General features: G+C 38.4%; 1 protein-coding gene across 1 annotated transcript in view; it reads left to right on the top strand.

The window, feature by feature from the left end:
• The first annotated feature begins 151 nt into the window (after positions 1–151).
• LOC143227981 (uncharacterized) overlaps positions 152–24679 on the top strand; it is a 36325-nt gene continuing 11797 nt past the window's right edge. Inside the window, exons 1-2 of the mRNA XM_076459332.1 lie at positions 152–2588; positions 2678–5659. Of these exons, the coding sequence (XP_076315447.1) occupies positions 152–2588; positions 2678–5659 (5419 nt within the window). The remainder of the gene's footprint in view (positions 2589–2677; positions 5660–24679) is intronic.

Here is a 24679-nt window from a genome sequence, read left to right on the forward strand (position 1 = left end):
GGAAACACGAGAAAAGTGTGTAAGTGACATTTATAAAAACAACACGGATTTAAACGTGTTGTTGAATGAGCAAACCACGCATGCGTCGACCGGGAAACACGAGAAAGATTGTGAGAGTGACATTTATAAAAACAACACAGGGATAATTATTATGACTTCATGCATGGAAGATAATAACTCAGTAAGTGGTCAGAGTTACTGTACAGATAATGTTACTCCTAAAATTTCAACCACTGATCTTCAGGGTTCAGATGATGAAACCGTTGCTCTGGCTTCGTCTGTGACTATGGAAACAAACAATAACTGTCATATCAGCTCAGGACACATTACTCAATCGAGTGAGTCAGTATTGGATACTTGTTCAACACCTGAAAAGTGGTTTCATCCATTTACCGGTGAGATGACCAGAGAAGAGAATATTCTTCAACCTAACTCGGAAAATGACACACAAAGTACCTGCCAATCAGAGCAAAGAAAGAGAAACACACGTGAAAGCGCGAGAGCAAATATTTCAAAAAATGCACGTGGAGAAGAATGGGAAATGATAAACGAACCACATGAAACACTCGGTGTTTCAGAGAATGTCAGACAAACGTATTTTAATAATGAAAATGTTCGTGATAAAAACATGGTACAAGACGAGAATGCAATTTTACGTGACAAACTAGAGCGTCCATTAATAGTTAACCGTGGTGTTCGCTGCACAGACTGCTTTGAACGGGTAGGCAAAAGCACAGTCAATAATTTCAATGGAGTTGAGCAACAAGAAACCATTGACGTAGCCACAAAAGATCAACATGTAGATAGCAAAGAAATAGGCTTAGGAACCTCCATTAATCAAACCACATTAACAGCACAGAAATGCGACGAAAAACAAACAATGAAGGAAAATCGACACCCCCTTATAATGGGTGATCCAGCTGAAACAGAAGCTGATGTCACTCAACAAACAGATGATGTCTTCGTTCGTAAAGAAGGTGATACACTTTGTATTAACGATGATTTAAAAACGTCTTTATGTTTTGATGTACAGCAGGAAGAGGCGATATGTGGAGATCTGTTTTATGATCAAAATAAACGCACGATTTGCAGCAACGAGTATCTGTTGGAACTGAAAAACAGAGAACCACCCGAAGGATCAGAAGAACCTTACTTATCTTTTTATGACGACCAACAACAAATACAGCATTGTATTGACCGGAAGTATTACAATAGTTCTCTGTACATTGAATACCAGGAACGGCAGAAGTCTGGTTTCGACTACAGTGAAACAGGTTCGACACAAAAGGATGTAGAGGGCAGCTTGAATACAGATGGAAATAATATAAATAATCAGGTAAGTCACACACCGCAGTCTCTCTTTCCTCGTAGCCTTGACGAAGTGCATTGTAATAGTGATGATATAGTCACGAATCAAACTCGGGTCGAGTTTACAGGCAAGTGGGATGTGGCTCCATCTCTCGAGACATTTGATAACTATAACGTTATTTTAGGTTTCGCAGATGACAGTTTTGAAACACGATCTGTACAGGAACAGCGCCAAAGAGAACTTTACGATCTTAACAGCATTGAGAACAACTCGGAGTCATTACCACGTGGCACGTGTCCTTGTCGGAGTAAGTCAAATGCTGGAACAGCGAACGTGGAAGCTCATGACTTAGGACTTCGTGCTGATGTTAGAAACGTGCTTCTAAATCTAAAACGTCATCAAGAGGATGAGAAGCAACAGCGAAGCCTATTTGATGGAGATACTGAGAATAATCTACCCGCTGATGCAAAGATCCAGTTAAAAATACAACAACTTGCTTGCTGTAGAAACAGGAGGCACTCCAATGCGGGCGAGCTGGAGAAACTCTCTAGGTGTGGGACTCCGTCGTTCAGAGCAATAACTACAGCAGAAAGTGTACTGCCAGACTCTCGTACCGGCGAACAGCGTGCTATTGGTGACGAGCGTGCTAGTGTAGTCACGACTTTTAATAGGCCTTTTCAAGAAACTGATAACTCTCAAAATTCTCTAGCCCATGTGAGTACTTGTTTCGATAGTTTGATAAAAGGTGACCGTCCAGAGAAGTCACCCTGGACACTTTCTACGGACACGCTAACAGACATACACGACGCGTCACACCCAGGAACTGCGCTCACTGTTGGCAAAGGGCTAGGAAGTGTCTGTCTACCGTCACTTGTAAGAAGTAATTCTGAACCAATATTACACCTCACATCTGCGAACCACAGCGAGCACAGTTCTGGTTCGAGGTTTATTATCGTACAAGAAAAAGGTTATGGTGTTAATGACTTGAGGGAACGTGGTAGATGTGTGTTTGATATAGGAACAAGTTTAGATGCTAACCATGCAGCTTTGGTCTGTAGACTTCAGGAAAGGAACTCATTTTTAAACAACTTCGACAAACAAACACCAAGTGAAGAGTCACAAGGCAGTCCAATCTTCTCTCCAAACATGGACGAAACTAGAATAGCGGTTAAACGTCGCGAGGAAATAGAACAGGAGCCACTTGATGTTCGAAGACAGGTATTTAAAGTTCATACTTCAATCATTCAGCCATGTGAAAAGTCTAAAGTAAGATTTTCAAGTGGGCTTTCCAAACCCGATCTTCCTCTAGAATCAGGACATCTGTTAACTCCTGACCTTCAACCTCAAGAATATACTTCTTGTATACAGGAGGTAGAGGCCCGAAGGATAAAACTAGTGGCCTCGTCTCAACAAATTTCACCTCAAGTGTGACCTCATTCGAAGGTTTATCGCTGCCTACCAATATAAAGAAAGCTTCTGTTATTACCACGTTGAAGCATGGTAGTACACGTGGTCGACCTAAGGTTGTGAGAATTGTGACCCCAAATGACAATATCAATGATAAAAGTGTCACTGGTGCGTGCGAAGGTTCTCGAACAGAAAACTATTTTACAGTGGGAAGACAATCTGCAGCAGAGACACAGGAAATGAATATGAGGCTACCAAACAGGTTGCTTTGTAATCAGACATATTTAGTGAAGATACCCCCAAAGCCTTGGAGAACGAAAGAGAACAAAGACGAAATATTTTATCCGTGTGACGGATATAGTTGTTCTGAGTCCCCGTCCCTAGTTCGTCCTCCAAAGACATCTTCTCTAGTGACAGCTTGTGACCTAGTAACCAGTGACCTCAGATTTTCACCTCTTGGAAGCCAGAAGAATGACCCGTGTCCAGCATGTCCTACTAAAGATACAGTAGGAAGTAAATTGCCTTGTGTTTCGTCTGACGATAATCCGAGCACTAATCAGCCACAAGCCGCTGAGAACGAAAGCGTTGCTGAGAGGCTCGAACGAATTACTGGTTACAACTCCGCAACGAAACGAAACGCCATCAAGCCACCGTTACCGCGTCAGCTACAAAATTTCATAAACGTCAGACTAAATTCCGGAATAAGAGGTCGGATCGCCAGTAAACGAAAACAGTTCTTAGAAGCTATACAGAGCAGCAGTGGATTTGAAGAAGAGGACGATGGAAGGCAAGATGGTGAATTACGAAGATTTGAAGCTTTTAAACGGTCTGTCGAAACGGAGAGAACCCGGCTTATAACCAGTACGCCCGATCTTGTAGAGCTAGAAAGAGCAGTGCGCAGCAGTAGAAGACGTATTGATCGGACATTGGTCTTTAAAGATCCGAGTCAACGGGAAACCAGCGCAGTGTGCGCCAGTTCTCAGCGTCATCGGCCTGCAGGTGATGTATGGCCAGGTCGTCTCCAGAAACCGACCCGCTATAAACAGATATGTAGACAGGAGAAGACTCTGGATAATGGAAGTAAAAGTACAGCTTATTTGGAGACGGATATTGATACACTGGAGTCTAGATTAGTATGTAAAACAAATCATTTTAAACCACGTTTGGAAAATTATACAGGTTACGTGTATCGTGCTCGGAGCATGCTAACGCTGGCTGACCGAGTCCCAAAAGATCAAAGTCCTGTAATGGAAGACAGTCAGAGAGCTCGAAGCATGGACTTCTTATTGGACGATGACAATCGATTGGCTGCCTCACCCCCAGAAAACACTTTGAATGCTCAGAAGACTTTGTCTGAACTCGAGTTGCGGATAGAGCGGTCCTTGGAAAATCTTAATCTTCCAGATTGGTATAAGAACTCTCCTTGGAGTAAACAGCCACAGAGAGGGATATTTCTGAAGCGAGATGAAGGAAGGAGGCGTCCACGATGGCAAGGTCTGGGGTCAAGAACTTCCTCCTCTACCAGCCTGGTATCTGCCAGCTTTTCGAGAAGATATCTGACCACCAAAGATCACATATTTTCAACAGACTGGCGTTCTATAGGATCGCTACAGTCCTCACGAGAAAGTTTGACAGGATTTAGTGTAGGGTCAGTGTCACCTGCTAACTCTTATCCACTGTCCAGATGGAGTAGTTGGCGTTCATCGGCAACAAGTGCTACTGTACCGGGATGGTCACCTTACCGCTCCTTTAGACAGCCTTATTTAGGATGGAGAGCAGCAGCTGGACATACTTCTAGCAGTAGCTTTACAGGACCTCCATCTCCATCTACTCCGCCGAGCAACAGTCGGTCTGCATCACCTGGTCGGATTCTCGAAGACAGTAAGTTAACAGACAAGACCAGAACACTGGCTTCTCCACATCGACAGGCAGATGATGTGGAAGAAAGCTGTCTCCTTACTAGCCTTGGTGGCCATCTGGACAGATGTGATCACTCTACAGGTGCTGCCAAAAAGGGACCACAAGAGGCTCCTCCCCCGATGTATCACCTCACAGGTGACACGGAGATGAGAAATTATCATAATGGTTCATATGAAACAGGTTCATCTTCTTACGACTTCGGTAAGACCGGCTCACCTCTGCAATACCCGAAAGTAGCCTACGATAGCTCTCCAGAACGTCAATTGAGCAGCTCACTCCAAAAAGACTCATCTTTCCAGAGTGGCTCACCACATTTCTACAACTATTCTGTAAGGAGTGGTACATCCGCCAGTAGTACAAATAGTCCAGCTGTAGGAACGTCATATGAAGAATACCCGCACCGTCAAAGCTCACCTGAAGAAGAGTTCCCTTTTGGAAGTGACCTTTCGTTACATCCTATCCACCGAATAGAATCCGCCAACAAAGAAACTGTTCACTTCCACTCCACCTTCCAAACCGAAAGAAAAATAAACGGGATATCCACGGCGGGCAGAGTAGAAAGTACATTTGCAGTCTCAGAAGAAGGTGAACCTGTACAGAAGAGCACATTGAATGGAGAAGGCGAGTGGATACCAAAAGAACCAAGTGAATTGTCCCGTTCTTTCATGCAGGAATTTCACAGCTGGTTCCAGAGTATGCAGGAGGTTGATATTCAGCAGGGCAGTTCGCCCCCCACACAGAGTACTTACTGCAATAGTTGTATTCCTGACTCAACGAATACAATAGAAATTCGAAAACCTGAGGTAGATGATGTACAACATCATCTCACTGATGGAAACCAGTTCAAACACCAAAGCCAGCAGTCTCCCCTGGCGCAGCGGGTGATGTGGATGGAGTCATCATTCATGAAGGCAAGACCACCCACGACTGTGGTGGTCATGGCTACAGAAGAATCGGCCACCGAAGAAACGAACGGCTCTTGTCCCCTGAGTCGTAATGATGACATCTACCATGAACAGTACGGTAAGTGGACTGCTCTTTGGTCACCATATTAAATATTAACATGCAGATAGTCCTAGATAACTTACAACACCAACGATTTGAAAGATGGCACCCACAAAGAGTAATTAACTTCAAAGAAGTTATTCCAATGATGAACAATAAATGTAGACAACCAAATACAAAGTAAAGAATTTATTTATATTTCCAGCGTATTAAGTAGAAACCTAAATACGCCCTCTACCTACATATGTATTACATAGTTAGTACTATCTTTATGAAAATACGATGTGCATCTACCGAGAAGGTTAGTGATATACGAAATAAGATTACACACGTTTCGAGGCAATCGACTTTTTACCTCAATCTATATTTACTAAAATATGCAGAATTAAGGTTGGGAACTTCACGTACTAAAACTCAGATTTATTAATCATTTATACAAATGTTTTTTTATATATATCAAGCCAAGCTAGATAGATCTGTTCAGCCCCTCGCTAGTACAGCGGTATGTCTATGGATTTACAACGATAAAATCAAGAGTTCCATTCCCCTCGATGGACTCAGCAGATAGCACGCTGTGGTTTTGCTATAAGAAAACATACACATAGATCTGTTCTAATTTCCAGTAGTCGAGAAAATATGTTTCTCACTTTAAGTGCTGTCGTTCGTTACTAAATACAAAGGGCTATCTGTGCGCTGCCCACCACGAGTATCGAAACCCAGTTTCTAGCTTTATAAACCTGTGGGCATACTGCTGTGCTACTTACGTTATGAAGTTGATATATCAATAATATCGTACAAACACACATAAGAAAACACTGGAATATCATACGTTTCTTCTTTTATTAATTTCTTCTACCGGTTTCATGACTTCAAAGGTCACTCACTCTTCAGGAAATAGTTTTACTGGAAATCTTTCTTTTCTGTAAGTCTTAGTAAGTGTTTTACCGATTTCAGTAAGAATTGTAATCTGTGAAAGTAGTTACTACCTAACCTTTTATCTAATTTTGGTCACCCATAACCTTGTGTCTAGTTTTGGCCATCTATCTAGCCTTGAGTATAGTTTTGGTCACCTATCTAACCTCGAGTTTAATCTTGATCATCTATCTAATCTCGAGTCTTGTTCTGATCACCTGTCTAGCTTTGTATCTAGTTTGATCATCTATCCAGCCTTGTGTCTAGTTTTGGCCATCTATCTAGCCTTGAGTATAGTTTTGGTCACCTATCTAACCTTGTGTTTAGTTTTGGTCATCTATCCAACCTTGAGTCTAGTTGATCATCTATCCAACCTTGTGTTTAGTTTTGGTCATCTATCCAACTTTGAGTCTAGTTTGATCATCTATCCAACCTTGTGTTTAGTTTTAGTCATCTATCCAACCTGGAGTCTAGTTTGATCATCTATCCAACCTTGTGTTTAGTTTTAGTTATCTATCTAGCCTTGAGTCTGGTTTGATCATCTATCCAACCTTGTGTTTAGTTTTGGTCATCTGTCTAGCCTTGAGTCTAGTTTTGGTCACCTAATCAAACTTAAAGTCTAGTTTTGGTCACCTTTCTAAAGTTAAGTCTGGTTTGATCATCTATCCAACCTTGTGTTTAGGTTTGGTCATCTATCCAACCTTGAGTCTAGTTTGATCATCTATCCAACCTTGCGTTTAGGTTTTGTCATCTGTCTAATCTAGATTCTAGTTTAGTCATTTATCCAGCCTTGAGTTGTGTTCCGGTCACCTATCTAACTTTGAGTCTACTTTGATCATCTATCCAATCTTGTGTTTAGTTTTAGTCATCCAACTAGCCTTATGTCTAGTTTTGGGCACCTCTCTAATCTTGTGTTCAGTTTTGATCACGTATCTAACCTTACGTCTAGTTTTCACCACGTAAACAAAAATCATCCGAGTTTTTGCAATACGTTATGTTACTGTTTGTAAAACGGAACCGTAAGAAAATTGACCCTGAGAAATACATAAGTCTAACAGCACGTCTGTCTATTCATTTTTCTGGATAATTTTGTACAGTTATTTATTTGAAAGAGCAAGCCTAATATTTCAAAAGGTTTATTTAGTTTTGGTCTTGATTTGATATTCAACCCTTGACCTCTTCGTCTGTATCTCATTTCTTAGGGAAACGGTCGAATTCAAGTATTTATTCACATTTAGGTTTAAAAAATACACAAATAAAATCGTAACTGTTACACAGCCTGTAAGCTTTTTCACGGTATTTCTATGGACTTGCTTGTCTGTGGGAGTTAGTCTATATTATTGATTGTCATGTTGCGGTGAAACACCTCTGTATACAGATATGCTGCGCATGTATCTGTGCCTGGAAACCGAGATTCCTTGCACGAGGCGTCGTGGTAAAATCAGCTGTGTTTGTCATAATTCCATCGATTGCACACCTATGTCGACATTAAGGACTGTATTAAAGGGCAGAATTATTCACCTGATCGTTTATTGTCGTGTAATTTCTTGAGACTAGATTTAAAATTACTTCTGGTGTGTTAACTTTACATTTACGAAAATTATATTTTTCCTGAATTAATAAATGGTCCCCAGTATTGATCTTTCTCTCTACTTTATGTTTAAACCTTGATACGTTTTTTTTATAAGGTACTAAGAAATAATACGATAAAAAGTGAATTTTATTATCAAAATATACCCATAGGGGCCAACGATAAATTTACGAACTTACAATGCTAAAATCTGAAGTTCGATTTCCCACGGTGGACAAAACGCAGATAGCCTTTTGCCTTAAAACACCAACAAAAGCATGATCAAAACACCTCAAGACCACAAGTGATTAATCAAGGGATGGCGTCTATTACACGAGTGTCTCTTTCTGGAAACATTTTGCATCGAAATCAGTACTAATGTGCCGAACCGTATCTTCATTTTACACAAATAAACAAAAACTAGGACAAGGACGTTCCAGTTGCGCAGTTTGGTTGCAAACTCAATGATGTACTAGGCCCTCATTTCTGATCAGTTGCTTATTTAAGGTTGTGTGGGCTGAGGGGCTAATATTTTTATTGACCTCACATCCCATGTAATTTTACATAGAATAAAATTATCAATGGGCTTCTGTTAAGATCATGGGCCCTGGGGCTGAGCCCCTCTAGCCCCTGTCTAAATACACCACTGATTCTGACAATATTAAATACAAAATATTTTATCTCTGTTTTCAAAACTCACGAAACGTTTCTGTCGTGATCTGTTGACATTTAAAAGTGGTTATGAGTTTAATGAATAGTCAACTTGGAAACGTTCTTAAATCAATGGCGTAAACCACCTTTTGAAACGTTCAGTGAGGATGTAATTCATTGTAAGCTGTAGTATGGATGTAATCCAACGTTAGCTGTAGTATGGATGTAATCCAACGTTAGCTGTAGTATGGATGAGGTCCAGTGTTAGCTGTAGTATGGATGTAATCCAACGTTAGCTGTAGTATGGATGAGGTCCAGTGTTAGCTGTAGTATGGATGTAATCCAACGTTAGCTGTAGTATGGATGAGGTCCAGTGTTAGCTGTAGTTGGAATGTAATCCAACGTTAGCTGTAGTATGGATGTAATCCAACGTTAGCTGTAGTATGGATGAGGTCCAGTGTTAGCTGTAGTAGGGATGTAATCCAACGTTAGCTGTAGTATGGATGTAATCCAACGTTAGCTGTAGTATGGATGAGGTCCAGTGTTAGCTGTAGTAGAGATGTAATCCAACGTTAGCTGTAGTATGGATGAGGTCCAGTGTTAGCTTTAGTATGGATGAGGTCCAGTGTTAGCTGTAGTATGGATGTAATCCAACGTTAGCTGTAGTATGGATGAGGTCCAGTGTTAGCTGTAGTATGGATGTAATCCAACGTTAGCTGTAGTATGGATGAGGTCCAGTGTTAGCTGTAGTATGGATTAGGTCCAGTGTTAGCTGTAGTAGAGATGTAATCCAACGTTAGCTGTAGTATGGATGAGGTCCAGTGTTAGCTGTAGTATGGATGTAATCCAACGTTAGCTGTAGTATGGATGTAATCCAACGTTAGCTGTAGTATGGATGAGGTCCAGTGTTAGCTGTAGTATGGATGTAATCCAACGTTAGCTGTAGTATGGATGAGGTCCAGTGTTAGCTGTAGTATGGATGTAATCCAACGTTAGCTGTAGTATGGATGAGGTCCAGTGTTAGCTGTAGTAGGGATGTAATCCAACGTTAGCTGTAGTATGGATGAGGTCCAGTGTTAGCTGTAGTATGGATGTAATCCAACGTTAGCTGTAGTATGGATGAGGTCCAGTGTTAGCTGTAGTAGGGATGTAATCCAACGTTAGCTGTAGTATGGATGTAATCCAACGTTAGCTGTAGTATGGATGAGGTCCAGTGTTAGCTGTAGTAGAGATGTAATCCAACGTTAGCTGTAGTATGGATGTAATCCAACGTTAGCTGTAGTATGGATGAGGTCCAGTGTTAGCTGTAGTATGGATGTAATCCAACGTTAGCTGTAGTATGGATGAGGTCCAGTGTTAGCTGTAGTAGGGATGTAATCCAACGTTAGCTGTAGTATGGATGAGGTCCAGTGTTAGCTGTAGTATGGATTAGGTCCAGTGTTAGCTGTAGTATGGATGAGGTCCAGTGTTAGCTGTAGTATGGATTAGGTCCAGTGTTAGCTGTAGTATGGATGTAATCCAACGTTAGCTGTAGTATGGATGTAATCCAACGTTAGCTGTAGTATGGATGAGGTCCAGTGTTAGCTGTAGTATGGATGTAATCCAACGTTAGCTGTAGTATGGATGAGGTCCAGTGTTAGCTGTAGTATGGATGTAATCCAACGTTAGCTGTAGTATGGATGAGGTCCAGTGTTAGCTGTAGTAGGGATGTAATCCAACGTTAGCTGTAGTATGGATGAGGTCCAGTGTTAGCTGTAGTATGGATGTAATCCAACGTTAGCTGTAGTATGGATGAGGTCCAGTGTTAGCTGTAGTAGGGATGTAATCCAACGTTAGCTGTAGTATGGATGAGGTCCAGTGTTAGCTGTAGTAGGGATGTAATCCAACGTTAGCTGTAGTATGGATGTAATCCAACGTTAGCTGTAGTATGGATGAGGTCCAGTGTTAGCTGTAGTAGAGATGTAATCCAACGTTAGCTGTAGTATGGATGTAATCCAACGTTAGCTGTAGTATGGATGAGGTCCAGTGTTAGCTGTAGTAGGGATGTAATCCAACGTTAGCTGTAGTATGGATGAGGTCCAGTGTTAGCTGTAGTATGGATTAGGTCCAGTGTTAGCTGTAGTATGGATGATAGCCAACGTAAGGTACAGTAAGGTTGAGATCCAATGTAAGTTACAGTAAAGATGAGATCCAACGTAAGGTACAATAAGGTTGAGATCCAATGTAAGTTACAGTAAAGATGAGATCCAACGTAAGGTACAATAAGGTTGAGATCCAATGTAAGTTACAGTAAAGATGAGATCCAACGTTTGATGTAGTTGTCTCTCAGAACGGCTGGTACGAGTATTATTAAGGAAAGAACAATGTTTCGACCTTCCTATAGTTCATCTTAACAGCCCCCCCCCCAGTGGCACGGTGGTATGTCTGCGGACTTACACACTAAAAACCGGGTTTCCATACCCGTGGTGGGCAGAGCACAGATAGTCCATTGTGTAGCTTTGTGCCTAATTCAAAACAAAACAAAACAAATTCATATTAACCTGAAGATACATTCTGAGATACATTTTTATTTCAAGTGGGTTTCTCGTCATCAAGAGATGTAGTTGTCGTATGCTCAACAGCTGCCTTCCTCTTCCTTTAAGTAACTTATATCATCTGTCTGCCTACTTCAGTTCCTCCAATTTTAGGACTAACTATATCATCTGTCTGCCTACTTCAGTTCCTCCAATTTTAGGACTAACTAATTGCAGATTTCCCAGGAACCTTATTTAACCATGAAAAGTATAAATAGGTATTTATTCTAATATATTCTTGTTATTATTGTTACTATTATTCACAATTAAGTTTTATTTATTTTTCTTCATGGGCCATTATTCTGTCCCAACTCTCACAGACCATACCGCAGTCCCAAATCTCATGGATCATACCACAGTCTCAAGTCTCATAGAATATACATATTCTCTCAGGTTTCATAGACCACACCTAAGTCTCAATTCTCATAAGCTGTACCACAGTCTCAAGTTTTATAGACCATACACAGTCTCTCAAGTTTCATAGACCATACACAGTCTCTCAAGTTTCATAGACCACACCACAGTCTCTGAAACTTCAAAAACTACACCAGATGTACTTGTGTAGGGTTCCTGAAAGTGTTCTGCTTCGAAAGTAAACAAAACAATAATTGAAGTGGTAAATATTTTCATTTCTTGGTTTTGTATGCCGTGCTGTGTGGCGGCCTACAGAATGAATAATTCTTCTCATGATTCATGGCATTCACACATTTTACTGACGTCACAACAGTACAAATTGTAACGCTAAATGTCCCTTATGTGACGCTATCTTAGTGCCCACTGATTGATAGGGAACACAATATTGTGTAGTGGTTAAAACAGCCAACTTCTCCAGATGGCCTTTGACCCCCTTTCAGGGAAATTACTCTCAAATCTCATAGAAAATCATACTGTAGCTTTAAGTTTCATAGACCATCCCACAGTCTCTCAAGTCGCAAGTTTTGTATATCGTACCATAGTTTCTGAGGTCTCTTAAACCATATTACTGTCCCAACTCTCATAGGCCACACCACAGTCTTAACTCTCATAGACCACAGCGCACACTCGAGTCTCATAAATGTCTCTTACATCATACTGCTGTTGTATCTATAGAGAAGAAAATATGTATGTGGCCAAAAAGGCTTAAGAAACATTGTCGTAGACCACACTGCTGTCTCAGGTCTCATAAACCATACGACAATCTAATATCACATAGAAAACCGTACTGTAGTTTTAAATTTCACAGATCATAGCAGTTTCATACCTCATATACCATACCGCAGTCTTAAGGCTCTTTCGTTCATTATTGGTTGCCATGCTACAGAATGTCTACAACCAATTGTAAGACGCCTTTTATATTTTTGTTGAGTCGAGCACGCGACTGCTAACAATCGTCGCCATCTTCGCTTGTGCTCTGGTCGTTTACGTTTATTTGGCCTTTGTATTGTTTCAATTATTGTGTATATGTACTATTTTCTAATCAGTAAATACAAAAGTGATGAAAAGACAAGTCGATGCAAGTTCCCAACGAGAATTTATGTTTTAGTTCTATCGTGGACTTCTAAGAAAGAGAGAAAGAAAACGAACGAAGGGATTTTACTAAAATTTTGAAACTTTCTATTCAGTTCTATATATATATACATTAATTACAAGCTATTTAATGTTCATTATTTAATAGAAAGCTATCCGTTTTCAAGGGTTACACCGATGCAAGTAACGGTATTATTCCAGTGGACCAGTCTTCACAGAATTATTTTTTTCTTTACCGTTTTAATAAGCAGAAAGGTTGAGCACGTGCACTTGACACCAGCCACGTGACGTGGAACAAATTAAATGCAAAAACGCCGTGACAGCGACGGCGCCATGAATATTTACGTTATTAGTTTTATCAAGTGTAGCTTTGATTTTTTAACGAGGAGCTAAACTATCGCTCGAACAGATTTTAAGATTCATTTTTTTTTAACACAACAAAACGAGGCTTCAGTAACTTTGACGAGAGATTCAGGAATAATAGAGCACTGGATTTTGCTAAAACTAAAGACTTGCAGTTTGGAGTCAGAACGAAAGTAAAGAACAAGCAGACGATTTTGTTGCCAGGGTAACTTATTTTTGGCAAAGCGCCCGCTGTCGCTGTTTAAAGCACAATACTCTAGCGGTGGTAGAAAAATATGCGTTGGTCAAATGTTAGCAGAGAGTTTACTATAAAAGAAAGGAAAAGTGAATGAAATTGGAGGAAAGAAATGGTGAGAAATCGAGATTTAGAATTTAGGAAAACTTCGCAGAATTTTATGATAGTGATTCTTTATATCACTTATGTTAGGATTTCCACTACCACCTCATAAAAAACACACAATACACAGAGTGAGACAAAACGCACCACTGCAAAATAAGGTGTGTTAGTCAGTATAAAACATTTTAATATTAAAACATTTAATTATAAGTTGTTGTTTTTTTGTAGGGGGCGATTAAACGTATAACCAGAAAAAACTAAGAGATAAGAGAAAAATTAATAATAATATAATTTTGTTTTGACTATAGTTTACGCGGACTTACAGTAATAGAGACTACTTGAAACTGTTACTAGACAATTGTAGTCTGACACCAAGCGGTAAATTTGGAGATTTCTAAAGCTAAGGATCGGTTTTTGATACCCGTGATGGGTACAACAGAGATAGCTCATTCTGTTTGTATTTAAACTAGAAACAACTACTGTATCTCCACGGTCGTTCAGCGGTAAGTCTGGGTACTTATTACACAAAATTTAGGGGTTCAATACATGCGGGTGGGAAAGCACAGATAGCCCATTGTGTAGTTTTGTGCTTATGAAACAAAACTATTGCATTAATATATAGTTTTCACAAAATTACATCGTTCGTTACATTGAGAATTTTCGGATGTTTGAAGTTAATAGCAAAATAATAAAAATCCTGACATATCTTGTCTGATGAAACGAACATCAACCTTTACGTTTATGTATCTTGTCTGATGAAACGAACCTCAACCTTTACGTGTGTATGTCTTGTCTAATGAAACAAAACTCAATCTTTACGTTTATATGTTTTGTCTGATGAAGTGAACCTTAATCTTTACGTTTATATGTCTTGTCTGATGAAACGAACCTCAACCTTTACGTTTATGTATCTTGTCTAATGAAACAAAACTCAACCTTTACGTTTATGTATCTTGTCTAATGAAACAAAACTCAACCTTTACGTTTATGTATCTTGTCTGATGAAACAAAACTCAACCTTTACGTTTATATATCTTGTCTGATGAAATGAGCCTCAATCTTTACGTTTATGTATCTTGTCTGATGAAACAAAACTCAACCTTTACGTTTATGTAACTTGTCTAATGAAACGAACATCAACCTTTACGTTTATATGTTTTGTCTGATGAAATGAACCTTAATCTTTACGTTTATATGTCTTGTCTGATAAAACAAAACTCAACCTTTACGTTTATATATCTTGTCTGATGAAATGAGCCTCAATCTTTATGTTTATATGTTTTGTCTGATGAAATGAACCTTAATCTTTACGTTTATATGTCTTGTCTGATAAAACGAACCTCAACCTTTACGTGTATATGTCTTGTCTGATAAAACAAAACTCAACCTTTACGTTTATATATCTTGTCTGATGAAATGAGCCTCAATCTTTACGTTTATATGTTTTGTCTGATGAAATGAACCTCAATCTTTACGTTTATATGTCTTGTCTGATGAAACGAACCTCAATCTTTACGTTTATGTATCTTGTCTGGTGAAATGAACCTCAATCTTTACGTTTATATGTCTTGTCTGATGAAACGAACCTCAACCTTTACGTTTATATGTCTTGTCTGATGAAACGAACCTCAATCTTTACGTTTATGTATCTTGTCTGATGAAATGAACCTCAATCTTTACGTTTATATGTCTTGTCTGATGAAACGAACCTCAACCTTTACGTTTATATATCTTGTCTGATGAAATGAGCCTCAATCTTTACGTTTATATGTTTTGTCTGATGAAACGAACCTCAACCTTTACGTTTATATGTCTTGTCTGATGAAACGAACCTCAATCTTTACGTTTATGTATCTTGTCTGATGAAACGAACCTCAACCTTTACGTTTATATGTCTTGTCTGATGAAACAAACCTCAACCTTTACGTTTATATGTCTTGTCTGATGAAACAAACCTCAACCTTTACGTTTATGTATCTTGTCTGATGAAATGAACATCAACCTTTACGTGTGTATGTCTTGTCTAATGAAACGAAGCTCAATCTTTACGTTTATATGTTTTGTCTGATGAAATGAACCTCAACCTTTACGTTTATGTATTTTGTCTGAGAAAACGAACCTCAACCTTTACGTGTGTATGTCTTGTCTAATGAAACGAAGCTCAATCTTTACGTTTATATGTTTTGTCTGATGAAATGAACCTCAACCTTTACGTTTATATATCTTGTCATATGAAATGAACCTCAATTTTGACGATTGTATATCTTGTCTGATGAAATTAACCTTAATTTTGACGTTTATATATCTTGTCTGATGAAACGAGCCTCGACCTTTAAGTGTATATCTTGTCTCATGAAATGAACCTCAATTTTGACATTTATATATCTTGTCAGATTAAATTAACAACAGTCTTTAAATTTATGATTTGCATTATTTTGTACCCTTTAGCATTCTAACGTAAAATGAAATTTGGAATAACTGTGTTACTAAATACGATACACAAAACAGAAATACTGCTTATGTTTTGAGCTTAACGTATTTTAGACTCCTTCTTCTATGGATGTCTGTCATTCTGCAGGTCGTAGGTTCGAATCCCAGTCACTGAACAAACTCCCACTTTAATCGAGACTGTTTCGCAATATTACGGCCAATCCCATTATTTGTTGGTAAAAGAGTAGCCCAAGAGTTGGCGGTGGATGCTGTTGACTAGTTGGTTTTCCTCCAATCTGCCACTGCTAAATTGGGAACGATTAGCGCAGATAGTTGGTTTACATTTTAAATAATGTGTATTTGTTTGTTATTATGCACAAAACTTCACAATGAGCTGTCTGTGCTCTGACCACTTCAGGTATCGAAACTCGGTTTTTAGAGATACCACCGCCACTGGGGAGCTACTCTAAAGGAAAGCGGCAGCGGGCGATTTCATAAATAACCAACGTAACATAAAGAATATACTGGCAAAAAAATTAAAACAAAACATATATCCACTTGTCTTAAACTAGGTCAGGTATACTGACAGGTGCTTCAAAGAACATCCTCTGTTTGACTAAGTATAAATCTTTGTGTGTTTATCTGTATGAACACTCGTTTGGTACCAGCTCCATTACGCGAATATTTAAAGATCCATTAAAGCTTGGCAGAAACTCACCATCACGTGTTCCAGCCTCTTCAGAAAGTGGCTTTTGTATTCTGAATCTCCAGAAATAGGAACCTCTATATAGAAACATACTTGTGACTATATATCTATCATACAGGAGTATCCTGTATTCTCTAGATGACCTGGCATGGCCAGGTGGGTTAAGGGGCGTTCGACTTGTAATCTGAGGGTCGCAGGTTTGAATCCCCGTCGCACTCGTCCTTTCAGCCGTGGGGTGTTATAATGTGACGCTCAATCCCAATATTCGTTGGTAAAAAAGTAGCCCAAGAGTTGGCGGTGGGTGATGGTGACTAGCTGCCTTTCCTCTATCCTTACACTGCTAAATTAGGGACGGCTAGCGCAGATAGCCCTCGTGTAGCTTTGCGCGAAATTCAAAAACAAAACAAACAAAACGTTCTCTAGACATAGAATGCTCATGACCAAATATCTATCACATATTGCACCACATACTCTCCATGTATGTATAATAAACAAGACATCCCGTACCTCGTTTATGGAGATGTCCCCATGATCTTATGACATAACATATAATGAACATTTGATACTACATATTTCCTGGATATGAAATCATACCTGTGATTATGACATAATACACAGAGTCACTCTTTACCACGTGTTCTCTGTTTGTTGAAAGGTAAACACGGAACATATCCCATAAATTCACCCTCTGCCACGCGCTTCCTATTGGTTGAAAGGTACCCATGATTAAAACATATCATAAAATAGTCATTCCTTACCACGTGTTTTCTATTTTATTGTACCGCATACATCTTAACTATCGAAACGTACGCATGACTGTAATATAACACACACTGAGTTTTATTATTCTGAAGTGTTCATTGATCGGTTTTTCGCTACGATCTTTACTTAAGAAATGGGCCCGGCATGGCCAAGCGTGTTAAGGCGTGCGACTCGTAATCTGAAGGTCGCGGGTTCGTATCCCCGTCGCGCCAAATGTGCTCGCTCTTCTAGCCGTGGGGGGCGTTATAATGTAACGCTCAATCCCACTATTCGTTGGTAAAAGAGTAGCCCAAGAGCTGGCGGTGGGTGGTGATGACTAGCTGCCTTCCCTCTAGTTTTACACTACTAAATTAGGGACGGCTATCACAGATAGCCCTCTTGTAGCTTTGTGCGAAATTCAAAAAAAAACAAACAAGCAAACAAACTTAAGTAATTGTAAGTTCCAGAATTATTAAAAAGGATTTTGTGCGCATGCGTCTTGTTTCTGGTAGCTAAGGTTGGAGTCGTTGACCCAACATACACTCATCTGCACCAAGGACAAAACAATTTGTACAAAACCACGGACTTTTACCAGATATTTTATCTTTAAACAGGAAAAAAAAAAATCGTATAAGATTAACGGACGCTGAGGACAAAAATACAGCACTCCTAATTTGTAGCCTACAACTTAAGCTGAACAATCAATTGGCTACGTCACCTACATCTCAAACTGTGATTAACAACTCATGGTTCCTGAGGTGGACAAAAAAGTGAAAATTTCATCTAACAAACAAGTGTCAATGTCTATCGAAATGGAAAAGAATAACTCGCACGTGCTGCAGACATGGCACGTTCCATCACCAACAGCTAACTTAAGGGTTTTCTCCTTTTCATTCTAAACCTGTTAAGTAATTTACGATCGTTTCGTTTCATTTACTGTCAACGTTTTACGAGCCGGAAGAGTTTTTTTTTTTTTTTACTTAAGATACGGATGAACAAGAAACCCAACTCTACGAATAATTTGTGAACCTGAAAAGCGTTTAACTTAATGTTGCAGTCTTACCATGAACAAGAGAAGTTTTTCTTTGTTATTCTTATCGATCACGGGTAATATGTCTGCGTAATATTGGTCTTCCAGTGTGCACGTGCGTGTTAACTTACTATATTAGCATGAACTTTTCAATAGAGGGCCAACTCAGTCGGGTGAAGTCTTATTTCTTTTCTTCAAGATAAAATTGCTTTATCTGGAAGAGTCTGGAACCAGGACTGAATTTCTAGACGTACGATAATTATATTTAAAGTTGTGCTAGAACTTAACCGTATTTGGTATTTATATTTTAGCACAATATAACAATATAACAAAAACTGTATCCAATACAATCTTTTGTGTGTTTGTTTGTTTTTTTGTTTGAATTTCGCGAAAAACTACACTAGGGCTAGCTGCGCTAGCCGTCCCTAATTTAGCAGTGTAAAACTAGAGGGAAGGCAGCTAATCATCACCACCCATCGCCAACTCTTGGCATACTCTTTTACCAACGAATGGTGCGATTTACCGTCACATTATAGCGCCTCCACGGCTGAAAAGGCAAGCATGTTTGGTGTGACGGGGATTCGAACCCTCGACCGTCTCAAATTATAAGTTGAGCGCCTTAAACACATGGTCACGCTGGTGTTAAAACACGTTTTAAAAAATTGCATGTATTCTTTATTCAAACCCAACCAAACACGAGGTAAAGATTCGGTGCCTGATGGTTAGGGCCGCGGACTTACAAAATGCATACTGTTAATTTGAGTCTCGTCACTGAGAATGTTCGCTTTATCAGCAGTGAGGGTGTTATATAATGTGAGGTTCAGTTCTACGTTTTATTGGTTAAAGAGTAACCGAAGATTTGACAGTAACGGTGTGGACTGGCTGTCTTTTTTGTAGCCTCTGTTTGTTTGTTTGTTTTTGGAATTTCGCACAAAGCTACTCGAGGGCTATCTGTGCTAGCCGTCCCTAATTTCGTAGTGTAAGACTAGAGGGAAGGCAGCTAGTCATCACCACCCACCGCCAACTCTTTGGCTACTCTTTTACCAACGAATAGTGGGATTGACCGTAATATTATAACGCCCTCACGGCTGGGAGGGCGAGCATGTGTGGCGCGAGTCGGGCGCGAACCCGCGACCCTCAGATTACGAAGTGCACGCCTTAACGCGCTAGGCCATGCCGGGCCCCTTGTAGCCTCTTACTTCTAAGTTAGCTTTGAGGGAAATGTATCAGACAAAATGCTAAACAATTTTTTTTTTTAAACTAGCAAGAAAATCACACCAGAACACAAAATCTAGATGCTTTTCGTCACACAGTCGCATGACAAACAAAAGACAGAAATGTTTGTAGACCTGTTTACTAAATCACTTATTTACAGACCCAAACTCGCGCTACGAAGGTAACAGCTTGTCTTCAGCACAAACATACAAAACGACTGTTTGAGGTTTCTTGGTCTTGATTTGAAAATAACAACGTTTGAAATTAGCATGTCTACGTCATTTTTATTTTTCGCAAGAGTTTTACAAAATTAGGTAATTTTTTACTTTTTAAAGTGATAAATAAACAACGAAAGTGAAACTTCAATTTTTAAAAACTTATTTATAGATAGAATTATCATTCCGTATCTATCTCTCGCTCATAGATAAGCTGAGTATGTCATGTGGTTATTTTTAACATAGACTGTGAACGTAATATGGTTATCTTATAACGTGGATTGAGAATGTGATGTGGTTACTTTATAACCTAGATTAAGAATGTGATGTGGTTTCTTATAACCTGCACTGTCTATTTGGTGTGGTTATTTTATAACCTCGGCTGAGTATATAATGTGGTTATTTTATAATCAGGACTGAGTACGTAATGTGGTTATTTTATAACCTGGACTGTGTATTTGATGTAGCTATTTTATAACCTGGACTGTGTATTTGATGTGGTTATTTTATAACCTGGACTGTGTATTTGATGTGGTTATTTTATAATTTGGACTGTGTATTTGATGTAGCTATTTTATAACCTGGACTGTGTATTTGATGTGGTTATTTTATAACCTGGACTGAGTACGTAATGTGGTTATTTTATAACCTGGACTGAGTACGTAATGTGGTTATTTTATAACCTGGACTGTGTATTTGGTGTGGTTATTTTATAACCTAGATTAAGAATGTGATGTGGTTTCTTATAACCTGCACTGTCTATTTGGTGTGGTTATTTTATAACCTCGGCTGAGTATATAATGTGGTTATTTTATAACCTGGACTGAGTACGTAATGTGGTTATTTTATAACCTGGACTGAGTACGTAATGTAGCTATTTTATAACCTGGACTGTGTATTTGATGTAGCTATTTTATAACCTGGACTGTGTATTTGATGTGGTTATTTTATAACCTGGACTGTGTATTTGATGTGGTTATTTTATAATTTGGACTGTGTATTTGATGTAGCTATTTTATAACCTGGACTGTGTATTTGATGTGGTTATTTTATAACCTGGACTGAGTACGTAATGTGGTTATTTTATAACCTGGACTGAGTATTTGATGTAGCTATTTTATAACCTGGACTGTGTATTTGATGTGGTTATTTTATAACCTGGACTGTGTATTTGATGTGGTTATTTTATAATTTGGACTGTGTATTTGATGTAGCTATTTTATAACCTGGACTGAGTACGTAATGTGGTTATTTTATAACCTGGACTGAGTATTTGATGTAGCTATTTTATAACCTGGACTGTGTATTTGATGTGGTTATTTTATAACCTGGACTGAGTACGTAATGTGGTTATTTTATAACCTGGACTGTGTATTTGATGTGGTTATTTTATAACCTGGACTGTGTATTTGATGTGGTTATTTTATAACCTGGACTGTGTATTTGATGTGGTTATTTTATAACCTGGACTGAGTACGTAATGTGGTTATTTTATAACCTGGACTGAGTACGTAATGTGGTTATTTTATAACCTGGACTGTGTACGTAATGTGGTTATTTTATAACCTGGACTGTGTATTTGATGTGGTTATTTTATAACCTGGACTGAGTACGTAATGTGGTTATTTTATAACCTGGACTGTGTATTTGATGTGGTTATTTTATAACCTGGACTGTGTATTTGATGTGGTTATTTTATAACCTGGACTGTGTATTTGATGTGGTTATTTTATAACCTGGACTGAGTACGTAATGTGGTTATTTTATAACCTGGACTGAGTACGTAATGTGGTTATTTTATAACCTGGACTGTGTATTTGATGTGGTTATTTTATAACCTGGACTGTGTATTTGATGTGGTTATTTTATAACCTGGACTGTGTATTTGATGTAGCTATTTTATAACCTGGACTGTGTATTTGATGTGGTTATTTTATAACCTGGACTGAGTACGTAATGTAGTTATTTTATAACCTGGACTGTGTACGTAATGTGGTTATTTTATAACCTGGACTGTGTATTTGATGTGGTTATTTTATAACCTGGACTGTGTATTTGATGTAGCTATTTTATAACCTGGACTGTGTACGTAATGTGGTTATTTTATAACCTGGACTGAGTACGTAATGTGGTTATTTTATAACCTGGACTGTGTATTTGATGTGGTTATTTTATAACCTGGACTGTGTATTTGATGTAGCTATTTTATAACCTGGACTGTGTATTTGATGTGGTTATTTTATAACCTGGACTGTGTATTTGATGTAGCTATTTTATAACCTGGACTGAGTACGTAATGTGGTTATTTTATAACCTGGACTGTGTACGTAATGTGGTTATTTTATAACCTGGACTGAGTACGTAATGTGGTTATTTTATAACCTGGACTGTGTATTTGATGTAGCTATTTTATAACCTGGACTGTGTATTTGATGTGGTTATTTTATAACCTGGACTGTGTATTTGATGTGGTTATTTTATAACCTGGACTGTGTATTTGATGTGGTTATTTTATAACCTGGACTGTGTACGTAATGTGGTTATTTTATAACCTGGACTGAGTACGTAATGTGGTTATTTTATAACCTGGACTGTGTATTTGATGTGGTTATTTTATAACCTGGACTGTGTATTTGATGTAGCTATTTTATAACCTGGACTGTGTATTTGATGTGGTTATTTTATAACCTGGACTGTGTATTTGATGTAGCTATTTTATAACCTGGACTGAGTACGTAATGTGGCTATTTTATAACCTGAACTGTGTATTTGATGTGGTTATTTTATAACCTGGACTGTGTATTTGATGTAGCTATTTTATAACCTGGACTGTGTATTTGATGTGGTTATTTTATAATTTGGACTGTGTATTTGATGTAGCTATTTTATAACCTGGACTGTGTATTTGATGTGGTTATTTTATAACCTGGACTGTGTATTTGATATGGCTATTTTATAACCTGGACTTCTATTTGATGTGGTTATTTTATAACCTGGACTGTGTATTTGATGTGGTTATTTTATAACCTGGACTGAGTACGTAATGTGGTTATTTTATAACCTGGACTGTGTATTTGATGTAGCTATTTTATAACCTGGACTGTGTATTTGATGTGGTTATTTTATAATTTGGACTGTGTATTTGATGTAGCTATTTTATAACCTGGACTGTGTATTTGATGTGGTTATTTTATAACCTGGACTGTGTATTTGATATGGCTATTTTATAACCTGGACTGTGTATTTGATGTGGTTATTTTATAACCTGGACTGTGTATTTGATGTAGCTATTTTATAACCTGGACTGTGTATTTGATGTGGCTATTTTATAACCTGGACTGTGTATATGATATGGTTATTTTATAACCTGCTAAAACCTACACAGTCTGAGATTAATTTATCGTAATGAGAAGGGTGGGCTGCACTGGTTAAAATTTTGAAAGTTTTTTGGAAGAAGACACGTTCACCTTTGACAGCCCCCACTTTCACCCAACCATGGGGGGACAGTGGGGAACAAAAACACCCATTAAGAAGGAAGGAGAAAATCATAATTATTCACTTTAGATTATTCACTGTTTATTTTTAGAGCCTGTCTGTAATACTTACGAATCAAACTGTTACTTACTAATGTTTCTGTTTTCTAATGGCATTAGGTTTAAAAATACGTTCAAAATAAGATAAAGTGCGTAACAGTACGAGAGAACCCAATAACTAAATTAAGGTGCACGCCCTACCCTACAAAGTTCCTTTGCATTCGCTCAATCTTCCTAGATTGTTCTTTTAGAGTAGAATACAAGATTCGTGGTCGTATCTACGGTTAAGCCTTTTGGTTAACTGTTTTCTATAAGCGTACTGCATCTATAGCAGGAAGTATCAAAATCTCGTAGTTCAAATTTATACTCGTGAGTTTTCGTTTGTTAAATAAAACGTTTTTTTAAAATAACATCGTGACAATAAAAATAAGGGGTAAAAAAAAGAGTTATGGATTTTGTGCGTGTCTCTGACACTCAAAACCAGCGCGTGCAAGATACGAGGAGACACGAGACATCTGTTTGGCAGAACACCAAGTGACAACAAACAACGTCAGATTAGTTATTTCGTATTTTCGGAATGCAATATATATGTATATAAATGAAGGAGACACTCTATTCATTATATTCGTATGTCATATTCCATTCGAACTGTAAATTTCTTCTATACCCAACGAATAATTACCATATTTTCCATATTTATTATATACAAGTTCCTGGTGTAATTTGTTGTGTTTTTATGCTGATGTCACGATTTTTAAGAACCCGGAAATCGGTAGTTGTATATGTCTGTTTGTTTGTTTTTAATTTCGCGCAAAGCTACACGAGGGATATCTGTACTAGCCGTTCCTAATTTAGCAGTGTAAGAGTAGCGGGAAGGCAGCTAGTTATCACCACCCACCGCTAATGCTTGGGATACTCTTTTACCAACGAATAGTGGGATTGACCGTCCCATTATAACGGTCCCGCGGCTGAAAGGGCGAACATGTTTGGTGTGACGGGATTCGAACTCGCGACCCTCAGATTACGAGTCTAGTGCCTTAACCACCTGGCCATGCCGGGCCTTGAGTTGTATATGAAACAAGGATTAAATTTTTAGAATATATCTGCGGTGGACACAGCAGATACTCCATTGTGTAGCTTTGTTCTTATGAAAACAAATAAGCAGTTTTAGGTGTTTTGTAAGTTTTTTTTTATGTTACTTTCAATGAACGACATTAATGAAAATAATTAATTCATCTATGTATGTGTGTTTTTGG

Source organism: Tachypleus tridentatus, chromosome 10 (assembly GCF_004210375.1).
Source record: "Tachypleus tridentatus isolate NWPU-2018 chromosome 10, ASM421037v1, whole genome shotgun sequence".
Classification (NCBI taxonomy): domain Eukaryota; kingdom Metazoa; phylum Arthropoda; class Merostomata; order Xiphosura; family Limulidae; genus Tachypleus; species Tachypleus tridentatus.